Raw genomic sequence first — 27,288 nt, 5'->3', positions numbered from 1 at the left:
GCATGAAAACTCTTCAATCATGCAGCCAAAGAAAACTCAACAAAAAAGCCCCGAAACGAAAGAAAAAACCAAAAACCAACTTACGGCGATACCCGGAGGCCGACATTCCGGCACGAAAATAGCAAGCTTCCAGAAGCCCGAAAACAACCGCACCAAACCCAACCAGGAAAGGCCTCAGCCACTAATACATCCCCTTCTGGAAAGGTCTGGAAATGACCAATACATGCAGACGCACACCTGCAGCCATAAATACCGTAACAAGGCTAAACCGGCAACGGGGAACAGCGTAACGGCAATACCGACTTTGTGGCTGTACACCTACAACAAACACCAATGAAAAGCATCGAAAATTTTTTCCTTGCATTAGGCTGTTTCTAAATATGAGATTTTAGTCTCGCTAGTTGGTCTGTAGGGCTTGTTCATGCTGCCCGAAAACCCAGCTCAGGTGATTAGAGTGCTGACACTTTTTTTGGTCGGGATTGCTTGCCGATGGGAAAATTTTTCTCATGCAGGGGTTCTGTTTTGGTAACGGCGTTGGGGTTTGTGCTCAAGTCGGGTGTGTGCTGGCTTGATGTAGAAGGTCGCTTATTCTTGTTTGGTTTGGGAAGGTGCTTTACACCAGGTACATGCGCAGACTGCGGTCACGTCTGATTTCCCTGTTTATACTCCATTTTGATCTAATCTATGTGGGCTGGACACTTGGATCAGCTGGTGCTGGCGCTCAACTTGCCACCCCCAGACTTTGGATCGAGTAACCCGAGAAGCCCGAAGCCACGTCTTCATGTGCACACTTTGTTTCGGGGTTAAGGGTGTTTCTGTGTTAGCAGGTGTACTCGACGCCAAGATCTCGGATCTAAGAAGACTGCAGAAGTGCAGAATCCGGAGATGGGCTAGACTGTTCGGTAGACACGGCACACCCCCGGACCCGTCTCGGCCTGTCCAGACCGGGGTTAGAGGCTCATCCGAGGACTTGCCGATTCTCAACATTCTGGTCACATGGCTAGTTGCAGTATGCTAATGGTCTGCAGTAGTGTCTCATTGTTGGTCTAAGGGAATGCTCAGGTGAAAGAATCGGGATTTGCCACCCTTTCGCGTGTTCGGCTCGGAGCCCCTCGATCCGATCTGATATTCAATTAGAGCCAAAGCCATATGCACGGTCGGCGACTGACAGCGCTAGTAGAATTTTTTTGAGTCTGACCTGCAGTGCATTTTTCACACTTTGCACGGCTAACAGTTCCGCGTGGCAGAGGGATCTGATCTACAGGGAAAATTCTATCCCATTCACATTTTTAATTACTGTTTTAATTAAATTTTCTTACATTGACATCTACTATATTCTACATCTAGAATCTAGACATACCTGATTAGGTGGTTGTTAGTACATAGTCACATATGAGTCGATTGACCATGTGACCATTCCAGTCCCAAAATGGGCGTTTCCCGCCGAGCCTATCGCGAACTAGAGACAAGCGCTTACCATCGAAATGCAGTTGTCCATGTACTAGTCACAATATCGTGGGGTGACTCAAGATCGAGTCAGCTGGTCAACGATCCATGGACTGCATTGTCCGACTGCACTATCATGCCATGGTCAGCTGACTCGACGGCTGAAAAGTCTCATCGGAACCCGCCGATTGGAGACATATCAAGACAATGACTTACTTCACAGCCACACTCAACCAAGTCTGCAGATCCGATCTACAGATAGCAGTTGGGGGAACGTGGACAAGCCAATGCTAGTTTCCCCATGTGGGAATGCCATGCCGTTGGGGCGGCGGTCCCGAGCAAGTGACACTAGCCACTCGATGTGGCTAGTGCAGGGATGAAAGAGACGCACAGTAGGATACGGGGATGCGCAAGGGGGAGCACAACTCTCCGACAATCCACTAATTCACTGAGTAATCGGCTAGTGATGACTACCAATCAGTTCTAGCAGGTTCTGCTTGACTCACAGTTGGGCCGAATGTCAAGTCCCGAAAAACTAGGTGTGGCTCAGCCCTAAGGAATCCCTCGGCCGACCCACCCCCATTCTACGTCCTAATTTTGGCGCGGTCACCCGAGTAATCTAGTTCTAGGCAAGGGAAAATTCTAAGCGAGCTTGGCCATGGTACGTGTAGTTTTTCAAATTACCAGGAAGTCCAATACAGAATGGTGAGTGTGACTTGGAAGTCCAAGTCCAATACTCACATAGATAAGTACAATAAAATAATAATAAAATAATAATAAATAATTCATGTTGATGCCCACTGGTGGAGTGTGGCTTGCTCATGTAAGCCACGAAGATCCCCAGATCAGTGGACTCGGTATGGTATGTAATATTACCGGGCTACTCTCGATCTGGACTAGTGTAAGATCCTATACGGTATTTCGGTCACTCCGTTACCTGTGAGGTCATGGCCTACTTATAAGGTCTCCCTCCCTCTCTTTCATTACTCATACTTCCAACTCTTGATATCATATATCTCCTAACTTTCCTCCGGTCGAGTCATTACCCAGAACCAAACTCAACCTCACCCAGTACCAACCCAACTTTACTACTCAATCATTCGATCAGCCTCCCGACATTTCCAGACTCTTCGCTACCCCAAGCTTCGAACCAAAGTCTCTTACAAACCCACACGGCAATTGATCAGGAAATCTTATTCGGATTTTGCGCCCTCGGATACATATAAAAGCTCGCCTTCCCCGGTGGCGAACCCTCTGACGTCCCCCACCATAATGCTTATGTACCCACGTAAGGGTCTCATCACCGATCCATACAACTCAGAGGACATCATCATACAAGACGACCAGTATCCACCTGAGTTATATTCAGAGTACAACTGTCAACGCCTGCAATCGCCGTTCCAGTGCCACCCTAGTGTACAGCTTTCTCCGCCATCTTCCGCACCTTCCTCGCCTTCCTTCTCCTCTCCGACCTTCTCTATTCCTTACCCGCAAACGTCGGACTCTCAGTCGTTTGGGGCTCCTTCAATGACCCCAGCTTCTTCTTACAACCCGTCGTTTGACATCCAGGGTTCCAATTCGCCTCACTATCTTCCTCAGTACCCTCAACAATACTATACTCCAATGTTGGCGCAACAGCCTCTCGCCACCAACCAAGGGTGGGATAGCAACTTGCAGTTGTTGAGCCCTGCGCGCATTCCATACGCCGGTGTACAGAAGCGCACTTCGCCTCCATCACCCGCCAACAACTTCCACCGTCGTTCCAACAGCTCCAACAAGCCGTTGCCCACGCCAGTGCAAACCCCGCTTCAGAACTCCTTCCTTGCGACACCCTTCCAGAATTTTGATCCTTCCTCCCAGGATGGCCACAACGCCGATGCCGAGTCTGCGATGAGAAAGGCCATCATGGACCAGCAGAAGCAGTCCCCTCCCCAGCAGCTGCAGAGCGATTACTCTCTGGCGCCTTCAGTGTCAACTATGAGCCACAACTCACCAGTGACTCCTCAGACAAGCTTGGATGAGCTCGAAGATGCAGCTAAGATGAATGGTGAGAATGGAATGATCAGCCAGTGGATGGACCAGTACTTACAAGTCGACGCAGAATACACCTCTAACGGTATGCCAATGGGAGTTCCCAAGCTGGACAGGACCATTTCCGATATCTACCAGGATGAGCTTTACAACCCTGCTATCATGGGTGCTCCCCAAATGAACAAGCAAATGGCTCAAAATCAGCTCAATCCGCGCAATTTTATGGCCGATCGCCTCCAGGCTGCCAACCAGGGACATATGTCTGCTCGCTCTCAATCTCCCGCCAACCGCCGGGATCGTTCGCCTTTCCGCCCTTCTTCTCCTTTCGCCGGTGACATGGGTAGCAACATGCAGCAGCCTCAGATGGCCACCAGTGTGCCGATGACACAGAATGCCATGCAAGGAATGAACCGATCTCAGCCCAACGCTACCGGAGATATCAAGACCATGTCCCCCAAGGACGCAGTCTTGGATTTCCAGGATGGTGAGGACCCAGCTCTTCCAGCTCTGTTCCCCTCCGGTATGCCCCAGGGTGACTTCAACTTGGGTGATGCTCTTGGTTTGCGACGCGACAGTGGCTCAATGCGACCAGTGGAAGCCTTCCCGCAATATACCACCGCCATGTCGCAGCCTCAATTCGCATTCGCTCAGCCTCCCAGCCACCGTCCTTCGCAGAACAACCTGCTGCAGCAAACTCCCGACTTCCCATCTCTATCGGTGGAATCCAGCGAGACCTCGCCGCAGGCCCAGGTCAACATGTCAATGGAGATTCCCCGACCGAGCAACACCACCTCCGACGCTGGCACCTATACCTGCACCTATCACGGCTGCGCATCTCGCTTCGATTCTCCTTCTCGTCTACAGCGCCACAAGCGTGAAGCCCACCGTCAAACTACACCGGGCGGCCACCTCATCAGCCGCGACACCACACTACGCAATTCCCAAGCCGGCCCGCACCGGTGCGAGCGCATCAACCCATCAACGGGCAAAGCGTGCAATTCAGTATTCTCCCGACCCTACGATCTTACCCGACATGAACATACGATCCACACGGCGGGCAAGCAAAAGGTCCGCTGTCACATCTGTAACGAGGACAAAACATTCAGTCGAAACGATGCTCTGACAAGACGTAAGTTACACCCCGTTGATCTATTACATTCCCAAACTAATTAATTACAGACATGCGAGTGGTGCATCCCGAAATCGACTGGCCAGGCAAGCAGCGCAGGAGGAGAGATTGAGCGCGCCTTCTACGTCATGGTCCACCGGATCGGCATGCCGAACGTCATAGGGCCCATCGCCCCACTTTTGGGCCCCTGCAAAATCCGGGGCTCGTCATCATGACGATGTGTATTCTTATTTTATTTGTGTACGATTTACGAGTTGCATGCGTTGCATTGTACGGTTATGGTTATGGAAACGGATATATGGTGTTGACTGGTGTATATTGTTTTCTTTTTGGCTTCGGCTTTGGTTTGTTTTTCGCGTTTTGTTTACAAGCGAAGCGCAGTACAGTTGCTGGTTCTCTTGTACTATAGTACATTCCTCCCAAAAAAAATGTACATTAGCTGAACATTGGGATCTGTTGGAATTACATTAAATAAACCGTTTTACTTGGACGTTCATCACATTCACTGTATGGTCATTGTTGATCGCGATAGTCTGAAACACACTGCTATCTCCCCTCTTTACTACTGCATGTATGTACATCCATCCCTTGATTCACGGTTTCAATTTCTCGTACCTAGGTACCATCTCAGCCACAATATGCGTATACCCTTGTTAGATAGAGTATGTCACTACCCGCTTAAGAGTAGTACAGTAACACAACAACATTCACAGATGTCATCAGTCATCGGGACAATCAGAATCATAATATTATCATAATAGTATCATAGCCCCCACGTTCTCAAGGATAATATCCAGTTCTGAATCCATCTTACAAGTTATGCTTGAACAGCTGATGAGTCTCAAAACTAATTCTAAAGGTAATGTTCTTGCAATGAATCTGAACTTGTAGTTTCGTGCCAAGACCTCCATTGACATGTATGATCCCATCATTGCGTAGACACCCGATCGCGGACCCTGGTTCGCATGATTCGTGAACCACTTGGATTTGGGCTGATAAGATATGAGATACATAATTATGGAGGGATTGTGACTTGGATTCATTATTTAGATTTAGTTTGAAACTTGGCTCTGAGGTGGTTATTGTTCGATTTGGAAGATCCTTGGGTTTCGTCGCTTTCGGTTGGGTATTTTGTGTGGTTTACGTATGTTGGACGGGTGTTGTATACTCCAGTCCAATCATTGTTCTCTTAATGTCATTGTCGATTTCAACCCCAACTCGTACTATCTCCTTTTCGGATTTGGGTTTGACATTGAGTGCAGGATGGAGCTGGAGATAGTGAGTACATGAGCCGTATAGTAGCTGTCAAGGTTTCGGGTGATTTTATCCTTGCTCCCCGGTTTAGTTTAAAGTGAAAAGCGACGGTTAACGTAGACGTTGGTTGAACTTGGTTCGATTGTATTAACACCGATCATAATTATTGTCATTGTGATCCAATCTTGAATTCATCCCTAGAGCAAACCTGCAATCCAACAAATCAGACACAGTATTCACCCTGTGGGACATCCCCTGCCTACTCTGTACACGTACACATCTAGGAACATGGACCTCTGGACATGCGGAGTACTCCCCTCCCTATTCCCTTACCCCCACTTTACATTTACCCCGACCCCAAATCCAAAACCAAAATGAAGTTCCCTGCAGTGGAAAGCTCACCCCATGCCAATCGCACGCAAATCCAATGTCAATCCCAGGCTCATGTGGACCCCTAATTCCGTACAGACCAGCGTGGAGGGATATCGAAAGAAACCCCTATCTCATTGGAAAGAACGACACCGGATTATGGGCCCATGGCTTGTCTCGCGTGTCGCGTGGGTCGGGGATCCTGGATCTACAATACAATATTTTTTTACAGCTGAGCTCAGCTCAGCTTACAGCTTACGGGGCGGACGGAGTACATATGGAGTACAAAGTCCATAGCGCGAATTACTGTTCGATTCTCGCTCTCGCATTCGCGGGTAGTGGAGATTGTGGAGCACGTTATTGTATTGTACTACATGTATTGTAGGGTGGAGTTTATACCCGTGGGATTGGTGGGGTTACTGTAATTGTGGTGGGTTTGGTGTTGTGGGTTTAGTGGAGGTGTGGCTTGGTACGAACTCGTCTGTCATTTCTGATTGCGTTGTTGATCTGTGCCCGTACTACTGAATTAGCCTGTGAGGGGAAGTTTGGAAATGAAACGGTCGGTTGGTGGGGCTTGTGGCTTTTTGATGATGCTCTTAGTCGCGTCTTAGTTTTTGACTTTGCTGTTCATGTTTATGTTGGTTTAGGGCAGGTATTGAGGGGTATTATTGTTTTTCATTAGGGGCTTACATATGTGGCTTGGGATAGGGGTGCTTGCTCTATTTTGGGTTGGGGGTACGTTTGTGGCTTATTCTTGTGGTTACGGCTCTGCACTGCATGTATGGGTAGTGTAGGATTGCACGCCATTTTCCAGGTTATCGAGGAGGGATAGAGTCACAGTGACGGATACTCTATTGTAGTAGATCTTCTAAAGGTCATTTTGATTACAATTAAATGGTGTAGTACAGTACAGAACCAAAATAGACAGCAAAGGCCTCACAGTTCACATGAAAAAGAAAACGCATATCTAAAATGAGCACAACAACTCATGATAACAGTGATAGATTAGACGTATCCTCGATTCTCATGATTGATGATTCTCATCGAGAAATGCTAGACAACTGATCGGACTACTGAACCGAAGAGACAACTACTTGATCGGGCTGATAATACTGTTACTGTCACTGGGTTGTGATCAATCCCCTCCTTCACAAAAGCATAGAAAGTGTCATTGAGTGCCACATAGGAAAGCATCAAAGTGTATACTGTTTCAGGACTTTTATTCGGCCTCCTTTGCCTCTCCCGTCTCGCCTCGACTGCTGCATGTTCGAGTGCCGCAACTCGCCTTGCGACTTAAGTCCTTTCCTGCATCTTATACATGCGACATTTCCTTCGTCGACAATTTTTTTTCTGTCTTAGATGGTCGGCAATACAATTAACATGGCAGAGTTAAATAAAAGATGGGTTACCTCTCAAGCACAACCAGCCAAACTGTTGACTATTGACCAACCACGCCCTAACTATCATTAAAAGGCAAGAGTGGATTCTCTTGGTTACGCTTTGTATGGCGCCCACAGATCTTGAGCAGAATGCGATGGTTGGTTGTACGACTCCTGGAGCTCGGAAAGCCAAGTCTACGTACATGAGCCTGAGGAAATAGCCGATTAACCCCCTAGACAAAACCACTCATCACCTTTCATTGCAGTGCAGAATAAATGAAAAACTACAGAAAAGAATGCAAAAATAAAAACATACAACAGTAAGGATTCGCTAGTGGTCACCCACCTAACTACTAACTTACCGGCGTGTGGCTTAAGTACGGCTGAGCGGACGGGAAGCCCTGTTCTCCACACCCTGTGGTCGTATGTACTAGATGTAGTGCTGAAAAGAAATATATAGGCCAAACATGGTGGCCGCTTTATCGTCGCGCGACTAGTATTGAGAAGGGCGAGTGCACAATAGACAGGGTGAAAGCGAGGGATTCTCATCCTCCGTCACTCTTCCACCACACATTATCAGACTCCAACTCAGGATTGGCCAGATCAACGGCGAGGCTGACTTGAACGTCGCCTTGGGCCAAAGTATTGTGCTTATTGTCTAGGCATCAGCATACTCACGTGGAAACCAGCGTTTTTGTTGCATGAGGCACGATGTTGTGAGATTAGGCCATGTATGCGAGCTTGTTCAAATCGCTACTTAGGGAGCATAGCAATTCAAGACCTATTGTCAATCTCATCGGTGTAGCAGTACAGTGATATTCGAAATAATTTCTACCTCTACTCAGACAGTTTTCCAGCACCCCACTAGAGGAGCACTATTCCCAATCAGCAATATATATACAGCCTCGACGAAGGTTGTGAAGAGGTTTGAATTGCTGTCGAAGTCCACCATAACATCCGGTACACCTGGCGTAAACATAGAAGATGCCAAAGGGCTAGGTCCATCAATACAAGATATTGGTTTCGTCATAGATATGCAGAGCGCTCCCTGACTTATGTTAAAATGTTATAGACGAAATCATAGGGATGATAACCCATCTACGAATGGCTCCCCAATTCACGGGACTCGCAGGATCTTGATTCAAGGGCTCCTCCCAGAATACCTCCATATTTGTGTCCGTTGCTTTACTTTTCTCAACAATTTGAAAAGTGTCGGTGGGATTTTCAGGATCATGGCCATGGTCCCGAGATTGAGAGTTTTGTAAGCCTGTGTCCACCCGATATGACTTCCTCTCCCTCTGCACCTAGGTAGATCGGCAAATACAAGAGTAAGTTCTTGAATGAAGTACTGAGCTTTTTTGGGTGCGTTGAAAATAATTATATATGCCGTACCAGCTTCTAGGCCTAGCTCCTTTGATAATTTCATCGTAAGCGCAGGTCGCGGTCCACTTTTATAAATAGCGACTTGAGAACATGGTAATTCCACGGGATCCTTCCCCACCCTAGGAGTGCCGCACGAGGATTAAGTGAGTCCGACTAAACACAAAAGACAAATCATACTCGGGTTCGGATTTCAATGATTGCCTCTCAATGCACGCAGGCCTCGAACCCCATGGCCAAAGGAAGAAGTCTAAGGGACACATTGAATTGTGAATTTGTTTCACTCCCGATTGCCCAAGTGGAGGCGGAAAACAAGCCAACTGTATTCGTATCTTCGACTAGATAGCCTCGTTTCCTTATATATACAAGCCTTAACATTCTTCACGATCCTCGGGTGTTTCCACTCTTTCCAAGGTCCTGAGATGCACCCAGTCTGGTTTGCTTATAATTCCCCGACAATTCTCTGGCAGATACCAGATTGCCCAGGCGCCCAGGACCACGACCATCTGGTAGCCGTCAAAAGCATAGGTCGGCCATTCATTTTCGACCAGAAATGGGATTCCACCAGCCATTGTCAAACGCATCACATTGCGGCCGAGACCAATGATAGAAATAGAGAGGCCGAAAAGCTGATTCCAGGATCTCCAACGAGAATATAGAGTTTGGCTAGGATAAGTCGGGTCACGACGCAATCGAATAGACATGTAGATGTTCTCTGCGAAAGTAAATGCCCAGAAAAGGGTCTGCGCAACGTAGATGGAAATGGTCATCTTGGTTGCTAAGGCAATGGTAATGCGGGAATTGGATGCCACAACCATTATACCTCCAATGGCCTGCAGGACAATCAAGATCGCATTCATGGTGGAATAGCCTATCCGTTGCCATGTAATTGGAAACCAGCAAAACTTTCCAGCGCCGAGTGCTTGGTAAAACTCGGTCTGCACCAAATTGACAGAGATCATGATCGAGCTTGGCCCAAGGAGCAAGAGGACTGATTGGATGCCATAGGCTGCATGATTACAGGAGTCTTGTGTCGAGAATGTGCGTGCGGTATAGCCTGCTAGTTGCACTAGTGGAAGTCAGACAATTGTTGGCCACCATCGTTGATGTTTACTCACTGAATGCACCAAGCACGAAGAATATGTTAATCCAACGTTTGGTCTGGATCACTCGATAGCAGTGGATAGTCGCCAATCCCGAGAAACTGATGACTGCGATCAATGCAAGAGGGAGATTCACAGTATACAAGTATAGTTCGCATTGTCTAGACGCCATGGCCAGATGATTCCTGTGAAGTGGCGAGATTGAGAATCGACTGGAGAATGGATGGGCTGTCAGTGATCCCGTTGTAGGAGTGTTTATAAAGACAGAAGCCTAGGCAGCCATTTTGAAGAGATGAGCCTGAAATAATCCAAAATTCGGGGGCTTCGACTTATCACTAGTACATACACGCATGACTGCCATCTTTGGAGACGAACTCTGCAAGGATTAATGATCGACAGGCTTGACCGAGCCTTAGCTGACCCCAATAACGTTTGCATCAAGCTAGGCTTAAGCTTTTACCATGGAAAGCTCGAGTATTGGCCATAGTCTCAAGATAGGGTTAATCCTTCAACTTTCGACTGCTTTTCGTGCCCAGTACGGTATACTTTTGCTTGGCATTTATTTGCGGAAGAACGGGTCGAGTTCGGCTTCGGGATCGGCTTCGGGTTCGTATTCCTTCTTGACCGTGCCGATCAATCATACCTTTTAATTGTTAATTTTTTAGATTGAAGGTTTAGGAGCGGTGCGGGACTATGCGTCCTTTGAACGGAGACATGGGATTATGACAAAGTACATAAGCTGTCCTGGTCTGGACCAAGACCGGACTCGTCTAACACAGCGATCGACAATGCTTCAATCAATCACTCTGTCGCTGGACCCAAAGTATGCACTAGGGCTGGCTGTTTCCTCGGTATTCTATGTCTCCTGAGTTAAACAGTACAAGTTTTCTAACCGCTGCAGTTGTCTGTTTACTTTCTGACAAAAGTCATCTACAACGTTTACTTCCACCCATTGAGCCGTTTTCCGGGCCCAATCTCCCACGCCATTTCTCGGCTCCCATATTGCTATCGTGCAACCAGCGGCACTCTGCCCTTTGATATGCTGAAATTGCACAAACGCTACGGTAATATTGTTCGCATCGCACCGGATGAACTTGCCTTCTCACACCCCGATGCCTGGAAGGACATCATGGGCCACAAGAATGGAGCACCCGAGATGGGCAAGGCTGCCTGGTTTTACCGACCTATTGAGCAGCCTTTGCACATTGTCAACGAGGACCCTGGAGAGCACAAACTTTTACGTCGTCAGATGGCCCACGGCTTCTCCGAGAAAGGAATGCGAGATCAAGAGCCTATGATCAGAAAGTATGTTGATATTTTGCTGAAAAATTTACAGGAGTTCGCCGAACTTGACGAACCCGTTGTACTTTCTGACTGGTATAATTTTACCACCTTTGACATCATTGGGGATCTGGCATTCGGCGAGCCGTTTGGCTGTCTGGAAGATTCGAGCTACGACGGCTGGATCCAAAGCATTTTTGATTCAGGGCGTCTGGGTACAATCCTGCAAGCACTGTCATTCTTTCCTTTGATAAAAAAGCTCTTGCTGTCCTTTGTCCCTCAATCCCTGAAAGACGCCCAGCATAAGCATACCAATCTAACCAAAGCTAAAATGCTGCGCCGGATGTCTATAGCCGAAAAACGTCCCGACCTCATCGAAGGTCTGTTGGTAAAAAAGGATGAGCTGGTACGTCATAGCCACCAAAAGTGCCTAGAATTTTTGCCTCTTCTAATAAATATAGGAGCTCAATCTGGAGAAGCTGGTTGCAAATGCTGAAATCCTGATCATTGGTGGCTCTGAAACCACGGCATCGTTATTGAGTGGAGTGACTTACTTACTCCTCACAAACCCCGAAGCCTACGAGAATTTGAAGGGCGAAGTTCGCTCAACGTTCCAAAGCCAGGATGACATCAACCTGATAAGTGTAAACAAACTTTCATATATGCTTGCCTGTCTCGACGAGGGCATGCGTATGTATCCTCCTATCGCCAATGGTCTTCCTCGGGTCTGCCCAACAGGGGGATCTACTGTCCTGGGCGAATACATTCCACAGGATGTAAGTGTTTTCATCATTTGTCTAAACATCGTAATCGATCATGTACTAACACGTGGAGTAAAGACATTTCTCTCAATCCATCAATGGGCTCTTTACCGCCGTCAAGAATATTTCAGTAAACCTAACACATACCACCCCGAACGCTGGTTGGAGAGTCCTAAGTTTGCGACCGATTGTCGAGATGTCTTCCAGCCATTCCATCTTGGCCCCAGAAATTGTCTCGGAAGGAAGTATGTGGCCATTTCGACTTTATTATAAATATGCTAACCATATCCCAGTCTTGCATATAGTGAAATGCGCCTCATTCTTGCTCTAGTAATTTTCAACTTTGATATGAAGATTGCAGATGAAAGCCAGGACTGGATTCTACAGAAAAATTTCTTGATGTGGCAGAAGGGCCCCTTGAAGGTGTGTTTAACACCAAAGGCACAGAGCTCTTCATGACTTCCTATGAATTTACTTTGAAACAAATATATCAAGCGGTGTTTGTGACTATTATTGAAGTTCATTTTAAAGGTCGAATCTTTTGTTCTTTTTTGGTTTTGTGGCTACTCTCGACCTCGCAAAAGTCCAAGCGACCCATTTATGGACATGTCCAAACCTGTCCACGGGCGGCTTTGGATACCCTTCTGGGGTAGATACCCTACTGGTGTCCAGCTCGTGGATACTAAAGCAAGTAACTTTGTATAATTTAAGTGATTTCATTCACTCAATAGGCGGTAAAGACCAAGCCTATTATATCGCATTAATTCTTTTCGCAACAATAAACAGCAACACTAGAAGACCGAGAATAAGCCCCAAAATACTAGGCCACCAAGCCAGGTGTTTCACATATTGTCCAGGAACTTCTATGTTCATTCCAAAAAGACCGGTTATGACCTGCATCATGACCACGACAACCCCGACAACCGTCAGTCGGCTTAGGGCGGCCGCGATCTCGTTGCGGATGCGCGTGGAATCAAATGATATCTGGGCCAGGTACTTGGATTGCAAGCGTGACAGCATCTGCTCCGCATTTGCCAAGTTTGATAACATGGTCAAGATGTGGTCCTGGATATCACTCAAGTGGACTCCAACTTCAGTAGGCGCAGCCCCAAAGGTTCCACAGTGACGAGCAAAGCACTGAATGGCATCGGTCTTCTCGTGTAAAAGTTGGCGGATGCGAATGACCTCTTTGCGAGATTTGAAGATGCTCTGGAGGGCCAGACCAATGTCGTCGGGCCGTGTGACTGACACGCTGTCCTCCATGACTTCCAAGCCAGCTTGGATGCGGTTTATGAAGGGGGCAAAGCCGTCTACAATATCGTCGCTGGGGTTCGTTAGCATAAGGTTCTATATCGATGTGGTTATGACAGCGTCCTACATTAAGGCATAGCAGATCCAGTCACTGGTCAAAGGAAAGTGGCTTCGTTGCTCTTTAATGCGACCCAGCACATTTTGTGTGTGTTGGCTGTCATCAAAGGAGAAGCTCAGTATGCCTCCGCGAAAGACAATGGCGTAAACACTAAGCGACGATGCCCGGACACCTGCCTCAAGCTGCTTTGGCGGGCGCAAGGAGACGAAATAATAGGGACCGAAGAGCTCGGTTTTCTCACGAGGCTCGCGGATCTTGATATCCTCGGTAGTCAGCGGGTGGATATCAAGCATGCGCGATAACGACTCGATATCCCCGTCGGTTGGCGATGTAACATGCAGCCACCACAATCCACTGGGCATATCGGTCCTTAGAAGAAGATCGAGGGTGGGGTATGTGGACTTCAATGACTGAATGCTGGGGGCATGGGCGATCACGTCGAGCTGGGTACTAAAAAGACTGCAATGCGTTGTTTCGGGGGTGTCCTGCTTTTCCAGGAGAGCAGAGTCTCCATTACCAAGGGCGACTACAGGCGCTTCGGCGCGGATGCCCGTTGTCGAGCCCATGGTGGAATATAACGAAGCAGCTTTTGTTGACTCATGTAGAATGTGAGAGTAGTATAAATGACGTGTGTTGAGGAAAGAAAAAAAAATGAGGTCCTAACGCGATAATCCAAAGTCTCCTGTCTTGGCATTGTGGCGGAGTACTCCCTGCGTCCACACATTGTAAGGAAACCCTCCTGTCTATTCAAATGATTGAAGTGCCTACACGGCTAGGCAAATCCATCAGCTTATATTATACTTATACAATAGTTTGTCGGTCAGTTAATGACAAGTTTTGAGAGGCAGGCTCAGGTATTAAGTCAAAAGTCATACATTTTTGTCGGTACAAAAGCTGGATGGGCCAATCAGCGTACGTTAAGAACCACTGACTTTTATATGGGGTATGATTATATAATGGACACGGAACAACAGATCCTCCGGGTTTATATAGTCATCTGTAGACATTAACGTTATAACGTAATTCACATGCGAGCTGGACACACAAGCGAGCTGGACACCCCACCTAATCAATCAATTTTAAATGCATTTATCTCAACCAAAACGCCATTAAATTCAATGAATTAAACTCGAGATCTATCAGGACATGTAGTCATTCTATGACCCTGAATTCCACAAACGCTACACTTCGGTAAGGCTCTCGTACGTGGCTGAGAAGGTGTCGGAGCTAGCTCTGCCTCGCGGGGCAATGGTGCTAAAACTGCTTGCTCTGACTGCGCTATTAGAGTAGAGGCCTCTAAAACTGAGAGGCCTTCTCCGGAGGGTATTTGCCTTGTAGAACGAGCCCTTTTTTGCCTCTTCTTCTCGTTTTCAGCGCGTAAATCGCTTACTTCTTTCTCGAGTAAGGCAGCTGATTGCATCGTGCTTTGACAGGCTTTTAAAACCTGATTAATCGCGGAATTTAGCGGACTCGGTGGGCTTTTTGAGCGTTGTTTAAGTAAGGCTTTTATTGAAGAAGCTTATTTTTGTAATTGGACGTAGTTCGAGGGCGTTTTCGGCGACCACTCGCTTCCCCGGCTCGAGGGGGGTGTCGGGGTTCGAAGCTGAATATCAAGCTTTGAAATCACTCGATCGGGGTTATACGGTATTAGACCGGCAGCGGCGAAGCTATTTTTAATAGTCTTTGATTCAAATGTCTCGTTTCGGGCAGATAGGTAGGCTTCGAGGAATTCTAGTTTATCGACGTGATTGATATTCAGCCGAACTTTCGATTCGACTAACCGACCGTACGCGCGCTTTAACCCCGCAAAACAGCCAATATCGAGAGGCTGTAAAAGGTGAGACGAGTGCGGAGGCATACAAATTGCGATAATATTGTTCTTCTCGCAAATTTCGTCGAATTTCGCGGTTAAATAACTTCCGTGGCCGTCGAGTATCAAAAGTCTATACTTCCCTTTCGTACGCGAAGAAGTAGACGGAATAAACTGCTTTTGAAGCCACCGAAGGCTAATTTCGTCGGAAGTCCACCCGTTCGAACTAACATCGAGTCTCCAATCAAGCGGAAGGCCGTCGAGCCAAGATTCAATAAGGACTTTACCCTTAAAAATAATATACGGAGGAAGCGCCCACCCTGACGCGTTTATACACTCGATTGTAGTCACCCACGCGCGATTTCTAGGCTGTAAAAGCGATCTCCGACCGTAGAATTCCTTTCTCGTAATAACTTTTGCGGTCGCAATTAAGCCCATTGCAAACCCGGTCTCGTCAAAGTTATAGATATCGTCGAGATCGATACCGTACGTTAGAATCGTTTTTTGAACGAGAGAGAACCATTCAGAAATAATTTTTGGGTCTTCGCATTTTGCTCGCTGATAATCGTAGCGTCTCGAGAATCGGGCCGATAGGTCAGAATACCTTTTAACGAAATTCGTAACCCAATTTTGGCCGACCGAAGGAGGAGGGATAGATCCACGCGCCGCGAGTAGTAAGTCTGCTATTTCTCGTACAGTAGAAGGCCGAGGGGCTGCTCCACGAGAATCCATTGAGAGAATCCATTTTCGAAGCGATTCCTCCTCAATTTCAGTCAATTTGTATGAATTTGCGCGAGATTCAACGCGGTTTTTAACCCCATTAAGGCGTGTAGCGAGAGTTGAATTCGGTACTTTGAATTGGCGTGCTGCTTCACGAATAGAGGTAAATTCTTGCTTCCGAATAGCCTGAATAGCTAATAAGATCCTACCCTCTTGCTCCGTACGTTTTTGAGAGGATTGAGTACGAATTGGTGGCATAGTGGGTGGTTAAAGAAGAGAGATCTAATTAACTAACGCGTTTTTGGTGGGGTGTCCAGCTCGCTTGTGTGTCCAGCTCGCATGTGAATTACGTTATATATTCTTAAATTCAGTCACACTCTTGTTTGCGTGACGTGACAGTATACATAGATTTTGGACTGATGAATCTACATACATTGTTCCCTCGCTTCTAGTCATATGTAAGCTCCCACTAGATGATGCAAATACATGAGTTTCTCCAATGAGTGTTTCAAATTTCCTTCGGTAAACTTTAAGCCTTCGCGGTGTAGGGCTGTGAAGGCTGTTACGTTTCCATATGAAGAGGCTGGAGTGTGCCAAAAACTGCAAAATCGCAATCTCGTGTACTTGGCTGGCAGTGTGTTGACGACCTGACGACCTGACGGTCTGACGGAGATAGGCCCCGGTCCTCGACTCTTTGGGTTCTTTCTTCCATTGAATGTGAGTCTATTGTCTGAAATGTTCTCTCTCATATGACAGCAAAAAGCAGAGCTGCGTACCTTAACCAATATGGTTTTCTCCTTGACCAGCAAGTCGGCCATGTCATTTCCAAGCACGGAGATATAGCGCAGCTATCGTAAATCACATAAGAGATGGCGCTTCTTACTCTAGATCCATCCTCTTGACCCCTGATATAAGTCATGCTGTTTTCCCAGGGCACAAAGTTGCTATGTCTTCTAGTCCGAGGCGCTGTAGTCGGATCAAGGCTTTATAACGCGTCGGTCGCTGCCATTCCTCTGGTTGTACGAGGGTGTTCGGGAGCACCCGTATGTGGGTCCATCATCCTTCCCGCTCGGTGCACAACAATAATTTTATATCGCAATTGTATCAGCCACGTTTTGAGACGCGCTCCAAATGCCTTGACGAATACCAGCAAGTACAGCTGAATTCGAAAGATTTACTATACCCTGTGTTATAGTACTTCCCGTCCTCAAGCTACAGCGAAGTGCCACGATGCCGAAAAATACAGAGGCGCGGTCCAAATACAGTGATCCAATCTTATACACTGAAATTCTCAGCCATACAGTTCTTCCCGAAAATGACACCTCACCACCACACTCTTCTCTTCAATCGTTTCTCGAACCCTAATGTCAAGGCATATTGCACCATAATAGAGATAGACTCGGAATATTAATAATTCTGTAAGGTTACCCGTACAGCATTTTACTCTCAAGGTTACTTAAATTCATGTATCGTCACTGTATAGAGTAGCCACTATAGCTGGAACTTTCCATATTGACGCGCACAAGTCATACTGCCATGAAAATACTGTATCTTCACCCGCAGAGAATGACTTGTTGCGATTGAATACACCAGCATCATCTGCGTAGCAATGGTGTCAACGAAGACCACAAGATTTGATTATCACAAAAGTACGACAATAAAGTGGTGCTGGACCAACGCCCACCGGGGTAGAGGGCAACTGTCTGTGATGGCGTGCCTATTCCTACTGATACAGCTTGCCATGACCAATGGGGCCAAAGGACTTCTCAAACCAGGAAAAGCGAAATGAAAAAGTCGCTTCAGTGACTACCTGGCCAAAAATGAAACAGTGGCATGATAGAAAAAGTATGGACGAACGGATAGTGTCTGGTGTTGCGTCCATGGCGCACAATGGGGCTCCAAACCATAAGCCTGTTATCAAATTAAAGAAAAGCGGTCGAGCAGTAAACTTTCGTATCAGGCATAGACCATGGGTTTTACGAGGGGCAAAATGCTGCGAGGGGCAAAACGCAGCGCTAAAAACAAAGAGAAAGAGAAAGAAAGATCGTAATGTAGAGCGAGTGAAAGTGTCACATATAGTTGAGGGCACACCAGGTCTGCTTTAGGTGGACAAGGGTAATGAGTGAGCGCTACACATCTCTAGCGACGGCCCAATCTGCGAGCATCCGCGACACAACCCTGTACAGAGTACAGTAGAACTCGCAGGGGCTCACTGTATCCTTAATTTCAAGTGATGCGGCCAATTGTTTCACTTTTGTCCCGCAAGATGGAGTTTACAGCTCTGCTTACTATATGCCCTTTCTGTGCCTTTGTGTAACCGGGTGAACAGGGGTGTGTTGTTAGTGCCGATTCAAGCGCCCAACATCTGGCCCTCATTTCTTCGAAGCACCTGACGTGGATTGATTCACTGCAGGTTGTCCTTGAAACTCTCTCAGTTGAGAATCATAATAGGTAGCAGTCGATATTTGTTCTGAACGAGTGAACAATCATGGGGAGGGAAAGTACGACTCTCTTAGAGTTCCGGGGCTGCCCGTCGGGCATGACCCGTCCTTTTCGGCCCCCACAGGGCTGGAGGCTTGGCGGGCCGCAAAGATGCATGTACTCGGGTGGACGGGTTACTCTTCCCGCAATGTACTACAAGCCAACGACCACCGTATCTCCCCGGTATATATCGGAATTGCATAATCTCAAATATGAAAATGGTCATTTGATATCAATTTATCCGATCATGTTGGGCGTAAGACCATGTTCGATGGACGGTCGGCATCTGCACTAAAATATTCGCGCCGGCGCCAATGTAGCTCCAAATCAATCACGCAAATCAATCACACAGTTCGGTTCGCAAATATGCTATTCAATTGGCAGCTAACATAAGCGATGGCCCACTCTCTCGCGGGGCTCACATATTCTTTGTTATAAGGCCTAGTCTCGGCGTTCAGCCGCCATCTCATGTGATTGCCTTTGTGCCTTTGTGCTTTCCCCTGAGCCATCAGTAGGCCATATTTCACTTTAATCCTCACATCCATGCTATCAAGCCTCAGTGAATATGCTCGCGATAGCCCTCAGTAGCGGCCGTGAACGGCGCCGCTTAGCGTTACTTGGATCATTTGTGCTAGTAACAATACTCTTGCTCGGGTACGAATCTTGGCTACCAATCTCAACTTGCGAATTTCGTCAGACAGCCACAGTCCTCACTGCTGCCAAAGAAAAGCAATCCCTGAGTCTTCCTGCCGAATACACCACCCTTCCTGCAGAATCAGCATTCTGTGCAGAGAGGTTTGGAACCACATTCCTCAACAATCTTCGTGATTCGGCGACACAATACTGCAACCAGTCGTCGGCTCTCACATGCTTTCATACTTGGACTGTGGGCGATCGATGGGATTCTTTCTGCTTCGGAAAGGGGGTCAATTTTAACCACGACGGAGGTAAATTCCACCTACAGTGCGATCTGGCCCAAAAAACAGACTCGGACTTGGAGCAAACAGTGTTTGAGAACGCTCCCAGGTTTCCAAGATTCGATAAACTTCAGAAATACTGGTATGATACTGGGCCACCATTAGTATTAGATGGCTGGGTCCAAATGGATCCTGAAATCCAATCATCCCTGGAAAAGACTGAGAACTACACCATATTGGTCAAACGAGAAGGCGCCACCAACCATTGGCACTCATTGATGGAGATATATTCCATGACATTGAGTATGGACGTTTTACAAATCACACCTCAATCGACAGAGTCTACTCCCTTCTACATCGCTGAACGTGACATACCAAACACACAAGTCGTCATCCTTGATGACCACCCAGACGGACCATATTTTGATATGTGGTCGCTCTTTACAAAGAAGCCAGTTCTCCGTTTCAAAGATTTGACGGGGAACACAAGATTTGAAAATCTCATTGTGCCACTTGCCGGTGCAGGAAATACGCTATGGCAAGGTGACTGGAAGATTAACTCTTGCGAAAAGTCAAAAATCCTAGACACATTTGTCAATCGGGCTTTGACTTTGTACGGGTTGAATGATACCAAGCCGCGACAGAGTGAGAAAATTACTTTGACGTTCATCTATCGAGTTTCCGGGCGAAAGCTCGCCAATCATACTGAATATCTAGAGCAGCTGCAACAAAAGTTTCCTTTGGTGAATGTTCGATCGATCGACTTCGCCGCAATCTCCTACAAAGATCAACTGAAGATCATTCAAGAAACTGATATACTGGCGGGTGTCCATGGAGCAGGCCTCACACATGGTATCTTCTTGTCTCCTGGATCTGCGATGGTGGAGATCCTGCCACCTGGGCTAAATCACAAGGGCTTTCGTAATGTTGCTTCGCTTAGGGGCCATGATTATTTCAGCGCACATGCGGAAAGTCCCAATTCAGCCCACGGCGGTGACTGGCACTCCGAAGATGTCTACCTGGATATTGAGCGGTTTATTGATGTGATGAATGTAGCCATTAAGGCAATGTATAACAAGGGCATGCGAAGTTATGATGTTTGAACATATAAATTTTGCCCCAAGGGGCTTTTTCCTTCTCGACCTATCCCGCTTCGAGCCTGTTAATTTTCAATCAAATCTTGACAAAATGAAATTCAAAAATTATCCAATAAAATACTACATAATTTTTCCTTTTTTAGCGTGGTAGATTCGGTCGCACTACCTGGGCTGAGCTGGCCACGGCAACGCCTGCTAAATTGCCAAGACAAGCTTATCGTCATGATTTGGATTTTGGTGGGATTTCTGGTATTGTTGCGTCTTGTTTCTAACCAGGTCAAGAAGCCATCTCAATGTCGCGGCCTGTTCATTTTCCAATGGCCGAAACCCCCACCAGCAAGAGCATCACCAGGTAATCGAGACAAACGCTGTTCAGCGTGGGCGATCAATGTTTTGCAGATATCTTTGGCTATATGGCCTAATGGGCACGCGGACGCAGGGAAGCTATCTGGTACTTTCGTTATTGAGGATTATTAAGTACGGCGCCCCAGAGGCGATATATATGCACTGGGAATTGCAAATTGGCCTTTACCTCTACGAACTGCACGTCGATAGAGATATGGAAATAACATGGGTATATGTGGATGCGACGCGATGGGGCTCATGAGGTCCCATACCCCGGAAAAAGTCGTCGGTGAGACGTCCGCGACAGATTCTGAGCTTGCAAGTATGGGTAAGCTGCGCCCTACGCTTCCGATAAGTACTCGGCTCTGGGAAAATCCAACGTATTTAGCGGAGAGAGTGTTGTCGCAAATTAAATCTAGCGGCTTGGGATCTTCTTCCCCCAAGCAAATTATAACTTTGTGTGGAAAAACTGTCACAGAGTCGCACTCAGGATTCTCCAGGCCTCTATCTGCTTTGATATTGGCAAAGCGGATCCATTCTAGTCGCTTGCTTTGGCGTGCCGGAGAAAGTTGAAAGCTGTCTCGAGCCACCATGGCGTTAAGGAAGTGTATGATTCTCCAAGTTCGTGCATATGAACAGCCACAGACATGTGGAGGGGCAAGCTTCGAGAAAAGCATTTCGAAGGATTACTGGCTGACCACGATATGGCGCTGTCAGAGACGGAAAGTTCGGAAGATGGTGATTTAAGAAAACAATGAAGTCCCTTAATACAACATTCTCCAATTGTTTGAGCCTTTGGAGACCCTCAAGAAGCTTGAGGATAATGCTCTGATCAGATTGCCGCGCCCGAAGGCTGGGTCAGGAAGTGGGTTAAGAAGCACCACCTGTCCATGTCCACCATACGCTTCATCTGCCGTGGCAGTGCCATTTCCAGTAACTGTCACACGGAACAAATAATCCAGGACAGGGTGTTGGAATATTGCGACCATGGGTTCTTCTTGGTAAACAAGATCATTATCTGGAGATGAAGCAGAGGGCAAGTCGAAGTTGCAAAGTCTTATACTAAAGTCTGTATTATCGGAAAGACCAGCATATTGAACAGAAAATGTCAAATTTGATAGAGTCTGTCTCAAGAGATCGAGCTTTGCTAAAGGGACACGCCAGTGCCGCTATTCGGACGAAATCACCGGTTAAGGAAAAGCCCAATATGTGTACCACTAGTACTGAGAGTGCTTCACCCTAAGTTCTACCAGGGAGAAAACTGTATAATAATTATTATAAGAAAGAGTACAAACTTTTGAAGATGGTAGGTCGATAGGAGCGGAACAACCATATGAAAGAGCTTGTGACCCCCAGTAGAATATATGTGAGAGCCATAGCACGACTGACTATGCAGTTAGGCGCCAATTTGGAAACCCAAAATGCGGTTCAAAACCCGAGCCGCAACACCGAAGGTGTCTGTGGCGACTAGCTTGGTTAAGCATCAAAGTGGCCCGAATACAGTGGCGCGATCCAATCTAACACGTAACTAGTCTACTAGTACGCACTCATTTCCCCACTGCTTCATATAAATATTTATTTGCATATAGATCTCATTGTTAGATACCGAGAGTCTTCATATATTTCAGTTACGCTACGCTAATGCACACTAAGGCAGAGGGGTAGCATTGATTAGAGATTGTACTTATTCAAGGATATTCCGAAGGCCGTTTCCATAAGACATCCTTCAAATTTCTTGTATTGAAATGTAATTCAGTCTCTCAATTATGATTTTCGTCTCTAGTCCTTGTTTTGTGATGCCAGTCTTAGAGGGGTGTGACAGTGCATGACTGCGGAGGTCAAACAGCTGAAATGAGGGTTTCATCTAGCAAAGCCCAGATTCACTAGTTCACTGATTCACTGCGCCCATTGAAGCCCGCTTGCCGCCTTTTTCGGCTGATTTGCGTTGGCGCATCGACCTACTGCAGTAGTTGCAGGATTAGGCCCCCACAGAGGCCATTGATTTGATCACGCTTCCACCCAGTTCAGCCTCGTGTAACGAGAAACAAATTAGGCAATAGGGGAGGAAGCAATTGCATGAGTGGGCGCAGCTTGGCGAGCGGGCCGTGTGGGGTACGGCCGTTCCTTGGTGCCATCAGCTCAAAAGTCGTTCTGCCACCTATTCAGTAATATTACTATTTCTGTACATGCGAAATACATCACTACCATGTACGATCTTCCTAATCTCGTAATTCTAGAGCGTTGGGATATAGACTTAGCTAAATAAACTACTACTAAATTTGTTATAGTAGAGTGTTAGGTTAGATATAGGCTATGTTACTTGTTCGAAAGGATTGAATATTCCGTACGCGAAACTTCCAAAACGAGCGTACCTTGGATATTATTTTTACCTTCACCTTTTCTTCCATCTGTTCTTCCACCGCTTTTCTCACCTATTTCCCCCTGTTTTTCAGTACCTTGAATTATTGGTTATACTCTAGTTACCAACAATGGATAAAGGCGGTACCTAACGCGGGATTTCGAGCCGATGGCACCAACAGCCTGCCGTAGTATGGCACGAAACGTATACCTTCAGGGTTCTTTTGGCCCCCGCGTCTCGAGTGGGTTTTGACATTCTTTCTATGGCCTGATAGGCAGTGTGCCTTCAGGCGGCCCCGTGGGAAGTAACAGGAAGTCCGGCTCGTCGCCGTAGCGGAACTACTGTAAACACCGCCCATCCAGACAACAGGGATTATCTTGTCTCAATGTCAGCTTCACACCTTGCTTTAGTGGGCGACTCCTAATCAGTACATACGTACATAAATTCTCACATAGTAGCCGTGTCTCATATGGACACCCTGTAAAGAACCCCTCATCTGCGGGGATTTCTTGCATCACATGTATTTGATCTCCTATTTCGAGTCCTAGATTCTCATGGAATTAGATTGCATCCCGAGTTTAATCCAGGCAGCAAGTGAAAAAGATGTTCGGCACTATCCGATACGACAAGGACACTGATAGTCGTGAGCATGTGGAGCTCCAAAGAGCCGATGGGATTGAGGCCAGAGGTTATACCCCGATTGCCTGTGACCGCTGTCGTTCGCGAAAGGTCAGTGAATCTACATCACCTTCTTTCTACCACTGCAATCTACATTTACTCTTCACAATGAACAATTATATAATTCCTAACCGCAGCAGAATGCTGCTGACATGCCTCCAGCTAAAATGTAGCGGTGACAAAGATGGCTGTGGAAGATGCCAGACTGCCTCAGTTGCCTGCACTTATCGAGATGTCTTGTCGAACAAGGACAGCAGGAAAATGTCTAAACGGGTGTGCACTTCGAACAACCAGTTGCCTATTCCGAGCCCACGTCGCGCGTCCAGCCGCAGCCAACCGCAGCCCTTGAGCACAGAGGTGGACCGAGAGCGTACGCGAAGTACGTCGGACTCTGAGCCGTTAAATTGGCTATCCTCCTCCTCCGATGCATTTACGGAATCACCCAACACGTGGGTGAGTTCGATCTTGCCAATACAACCTACGTTCTCTGAAATGATAAATGAACGGGCAACTCTCGGACAGGATATATCATGTGGGATGTCTGGGGTTCCAGAAAGCAATGATCCCTCCTCGACAGACGTGGAAAATATCTTTGACGCAGTCCTCGATACGCAGGCGGCCTACCACCATACAAACGTCCCGTCTCAGCAGGCCTTTCTTAACGGAAATACTCCAGAGAAACGGGCAGGACGGACCTCGCTGCCAGGAGGTAATCTGTTATCCACTGTTGGCGCTGGCAAGAGGATTCTCTCAAAATGTGAATGCCTCAGCGATGTGGCTAGATTCCTAGAAATCATTGGCGTAGAATCGACAGAAGCGAGAGCTGACATGCTCCTAATGTGCGTGAGTCGAGGGATGCGGATCTGTGGGGAGGCGCTTCGATGCTCAGACTGTAGTGTTCGTGGGGACAACGGCATGTTCCTGGCCGTTGTCTTACAACAGCTCGTGACATTGACACGTACGGCATCAGACAAGCTTTTGGCTTGGACTCGCGAAAATAGGAACTGCCAGGGATCCGCTGCCGAGATCCACAGTCCCACCGTTTGGCTCGACCAGTACAAAATCGAAATGCCGGATCTCAAGGCCCCGCTTATTCGTCACGTCGTTTTGTTGCACTTGTTCAGTTTACGAGATCTATCGAATGGCATCAAGGATAAAGTTAGACCAAACAGTTTGGCGGGGCACCTGATTACGGATTGCGAAAGCAATATTGTTGATGCACTCGAGACAATTCAAGACAAGGCATCGCATTCGATGCCTATGAGTTCTGCGTTTTAGATGGGAAAGAAGTTCAGAGTGGAAAGATATATGCTCACTTGACACTGGCTTTCTCGCAGTTTGAGCGATGCCAATCATGAACAGAGCAGCAGATAGAAGGTTTTAAACAAGATAGCCCAAATGAATCCATTGATTGCTGTATAAATGGCGCAAGGCAAAGAGAAGTACATCTTCACCACACAAGAACCGGAAGGGGACTCGGCACATTGGCAACTCTTCGATAAGTTGAATTTCAGGTTCGCATACCGCTATTCCGAAGCTCTGCTATAAACCGTCGCTTATGCTCAATATAATTTTTATTGGGACGAGCAAGACTGCCAGTGGGATACAATGCTGTCAGTGGCACGTCGCGAACAGCAATCTCCGGAGCCGCTTTTGTGCCAACCATCTGCGTCTCAACAATACTGCCGCCACCCCATTGGGGCTCCTGAAGGACCCGCAAGATGATTGCAGCGCATTCAAAAGCCGATAGAGATACGTCATCCAATGTCAACTTTTGATTCCACTCGGGCTCAAACATAGGGGTCTATAATTACGCAGTTAGAGATCGCTGTGGCCAAGCAAAAAAGAAGAAGAAGAAGATGCTGAATCGATGGAAAGGTCACTTACAAACACAGCTCCGGGGCACACGGCGGAAACCCGGATTCCAAATAAGTCCAGAAGATCACCCAAGCACCTAACAAAGCTAATAATCGCCGCTTTGCTGGCCATGTATAACGGTGTATCGATTGCATGAAGATAGCCGGCCATACTTGCCACACACAGAAGATTACCCTTCACGTCCGGATTTTGAGTCCAGTAATCCACGGCAATCTGGGACAGTCGAATGGGCGCCGCTTGATTAATGGCAAAAATCTGGTATTGACCGGGCGCCGCGTTGATGGGATCCGCAGACTTGGGCGAGAGCCCGGGCGGTTCCCAGAAGGAGCTGAATGGTGATTCATATATGCCGGCTATATTGGCGACAATATCGATCCGCCCGAATGTGCTCAACGCGAACTCCCATAAGGCACCAAGTTGAGCCCAGTCGGCCACATCTGTTTTGTGGAATACTGCAGTCGAAGCTCCGGGCGTGACAGCTGGACGAGGATACTTGGCAACCGTAGAGGCGGCCTCCGGGCGCAATTTCAGGTCGGCCAGAATGACAGACGATCCTGCCTCGAGCAGCATGCTGGCCACTGCGTGACCAATCCCTGAGCCAGCGCCCGTCACTACAGCAAATTTTCCATTCAAATTATAAGTAGACATTCTTCAGAACAATCGCAAGACCTGGAGTTTGTTGTTGAGCTTCAATGATACTGGTGAACACAAAGAATGAGACTTCCGCGGAGATGGACTAGAGCAAGGTGAACAAATAATTGAGCATGAGGCACCATGGCGTTCTCCGCCACAACCTGCTGGACTAAGGATGTCTTTGTATAGTATCAGTGGCTTCTAGGCGATGCATCGGAGCTTCCACAACCGGTAATCGCCGTCCAAGCCCTAACACCGGGCCCTAAATTCGTTCAAAACAGCATCAACCGCGTTCGTGAGTCCATAGTCTTCGGCGTAAACCTAATTGGGGCCCTACTTCAAGATGCCGAGGGTTGTTTGCTTGATGATGCATACAGAGCCTCGCCTTAGACACCAAATCGAGGTGGAATGGGGTGGAGTGGGGCGAGGTACATCCCAAAAAGTACTTCCACCAAATCGACCTACCCGATCAACACAACAGCTAATTCCACTTATAATTTACGTGCGTTTGGCAATCCAATGTGGAAAGTCGCAATCCGAAATTGCCCCTATTACCAAGGAGGACCGCAAAACGATATACAACACTTTGCAGCGTTTTGAATAACAAAATAACTTTGATCACCTTCTCGGAGTAGCCAGCTTAAGAAATATGAAAATCGCATAAGACATCTATAGGTTTTCTTCTACTAGATTTAACGACTAAATAGCATGATCGGAACATGGCTTTAAGTATGATGCACTCCCATTTGTGACGCACAAACCGATGTATAGATAGTACGATGGAGGGGATTAGGTACGAGTGTTTGAGTCGCCCTAATCAAAAACGAAATTATTCCTCTTGCAAAGAACTCAGATGCGCTTCAGTCCT

The 27,288-nt window shown here is 47.2% G+C and overlaps 7 protein-coding genes across 7 annotated transcripts; 4 read left to right on the top strand and 3 right to left on the bottom strand.

The window, feature by feature from the left end:
- Window positions 1–2,718: 2,718 nt before the first annotated feature.
- N7508_009817 (stress-regulated transcription factor RPN4) lies at window positions 2,719–4,718 on the top strand (the record flags this gene model as incomplete). Its single annotated transcript, XM_058467880.1, has 2 exons — window positions 2,719–4,606; window positions 4,657–4,718. 2 exons carry the CDS (start codon window positions 2,719–2,721, stop codon window positions 4,716–4,718), a joined length of 1,950 nt encoding a protein of 649 aa, XP_058315726.1.
- Window positions 4,719–9,359: 4,641 nt separating this feature from the next.
- N7508_009816 (uncharacterized protein) lies at window positions 9,360–9,950 on the bottom strand (the record flags this gene model as incomplete). The annotated part of the gene is made up of 1 exon (XM_058467879.1): window positions 9,360–9,950. One exon carries the CDS (start codon window positions 9,948–9,950, stop codon window positions 9,360–9,362), a length of 591 nt encoding a protein of 196 aa, XP_058315725.1.
- Window positions 9,951–10,879: 929 nt separating this feature from the next.
- N7508_009815 (cytochrome P450) lies at window positions 10,880–12,592 on the top strand (the record flags this gene model as incomplete). Its single annotated transcript, XM_058467878.1, has 5 exons — window positions 10,880–10,942; window positions 10,993–11,778; window positions 11,834–12,148; window positions 12,212–12,378; window positions 12,427–12,592. 5 exons carry the CDS (start codon window positions 10,880–10,882, stop codon window positions 12,590–12,592), a joined length of 1,497 nt encoding a protein of 498 aa, XP_058315724.1.
- Window positions 12,593–12,883: 291 nt separating this feature from the next.
- On the bottom strand, window positions 12,884–14,068 carry N7508_009814 (magnesium transporter CorA family protein; the record flags this gene model as incomplete). Its single annotated transcript, XM_058467877.1, has 2 exons — window positions 12,884–13,457; window positions 13,512–14,068. 2 exons carry the CDS (start codon window positions 14,066–14,068, stop codon window positions 12,884–12,886), a joined length of 1,131 nt encoding a protein of 376 aa, XP_058315723.1.
- A 5,010-nt stretch (window positions 14,069–19,078) lies between these two features.
- N7508_009813 (DUF563 domain protein) lies at window positions 19,079–20,533 on the top strand (the record flags this gene model as incomplete). The annotated part of the gene is made up of 1 exon (XM_058467876.1): window positions 19,079–20,533. One exon carries the CDS (start codon window positions 19,079–19,081, stop codon window positions 20,531–20,533), a length of 1,455 nt encoding a protein of 484 aa, XP_058315722.1.
- A 3,301-nt stretch (window positions 20,534–23,834) lies between these two features.
- N7508_009812 (Zn(II)2Cys6 transcription factor domain-containing protein) lies at window positions 23,835–25,187 on the top strand (the record flags this gene model as incomplete). Its single annotated transcript, XM_058467875.1, has 3 exons — window positions 23,835–23,960; window positions 24,072–24,362; window positions 24,432–25,187. 3 exons carry the CDS (start codon window positions 23,835–23,837, stop codon window positions 25,185–25,187), a joined length of 1,173 nt encoding a protein of 390 aa, XP_058315721.1.
- A 232-nt stretch (window positions 25,188–25,419) lies between these two features.
- Window positions 25,420–26,435, bottom strand: N7508_009811 (short chain dehydrogenase/reductase family oxidoreductase; the record flags this gene model as incomplete). Its single annotated transcript, XM_058467874.1, has 2 exons — window positions 25,420–25,713; window positions 25,797–26,435. 2 exons carry the CDS (start codon window positions 26,433–26,435, stop codon window positions 25,420–25,422), a joined length of 933 nt encoding a protein of 310 aa, XP_058315720.1.
- Window positions 26,436–27,288: the final 853 nt, after the last annotated feature.

The sequence above is a fragment of the Penicillium antarcticum genome, assembly GCF_028974205.1.
Source record: "Penicillium antarcticum strain IBT 31339 chromosome Unknown utg000009l_segment0_segment0, whole genome shotgun sequence".
In the NCBI taxonomy this organism is placed as follows: Eukaryota; Fungi; Ascomycota; class Eurotiomycetes; order Eurotiales; family Aspergillaceae; genus Penicillium; species Penicillium antarcticum.
This window is presented reverse-complemented; position numbering and strand designations above follow the sequence as displayed.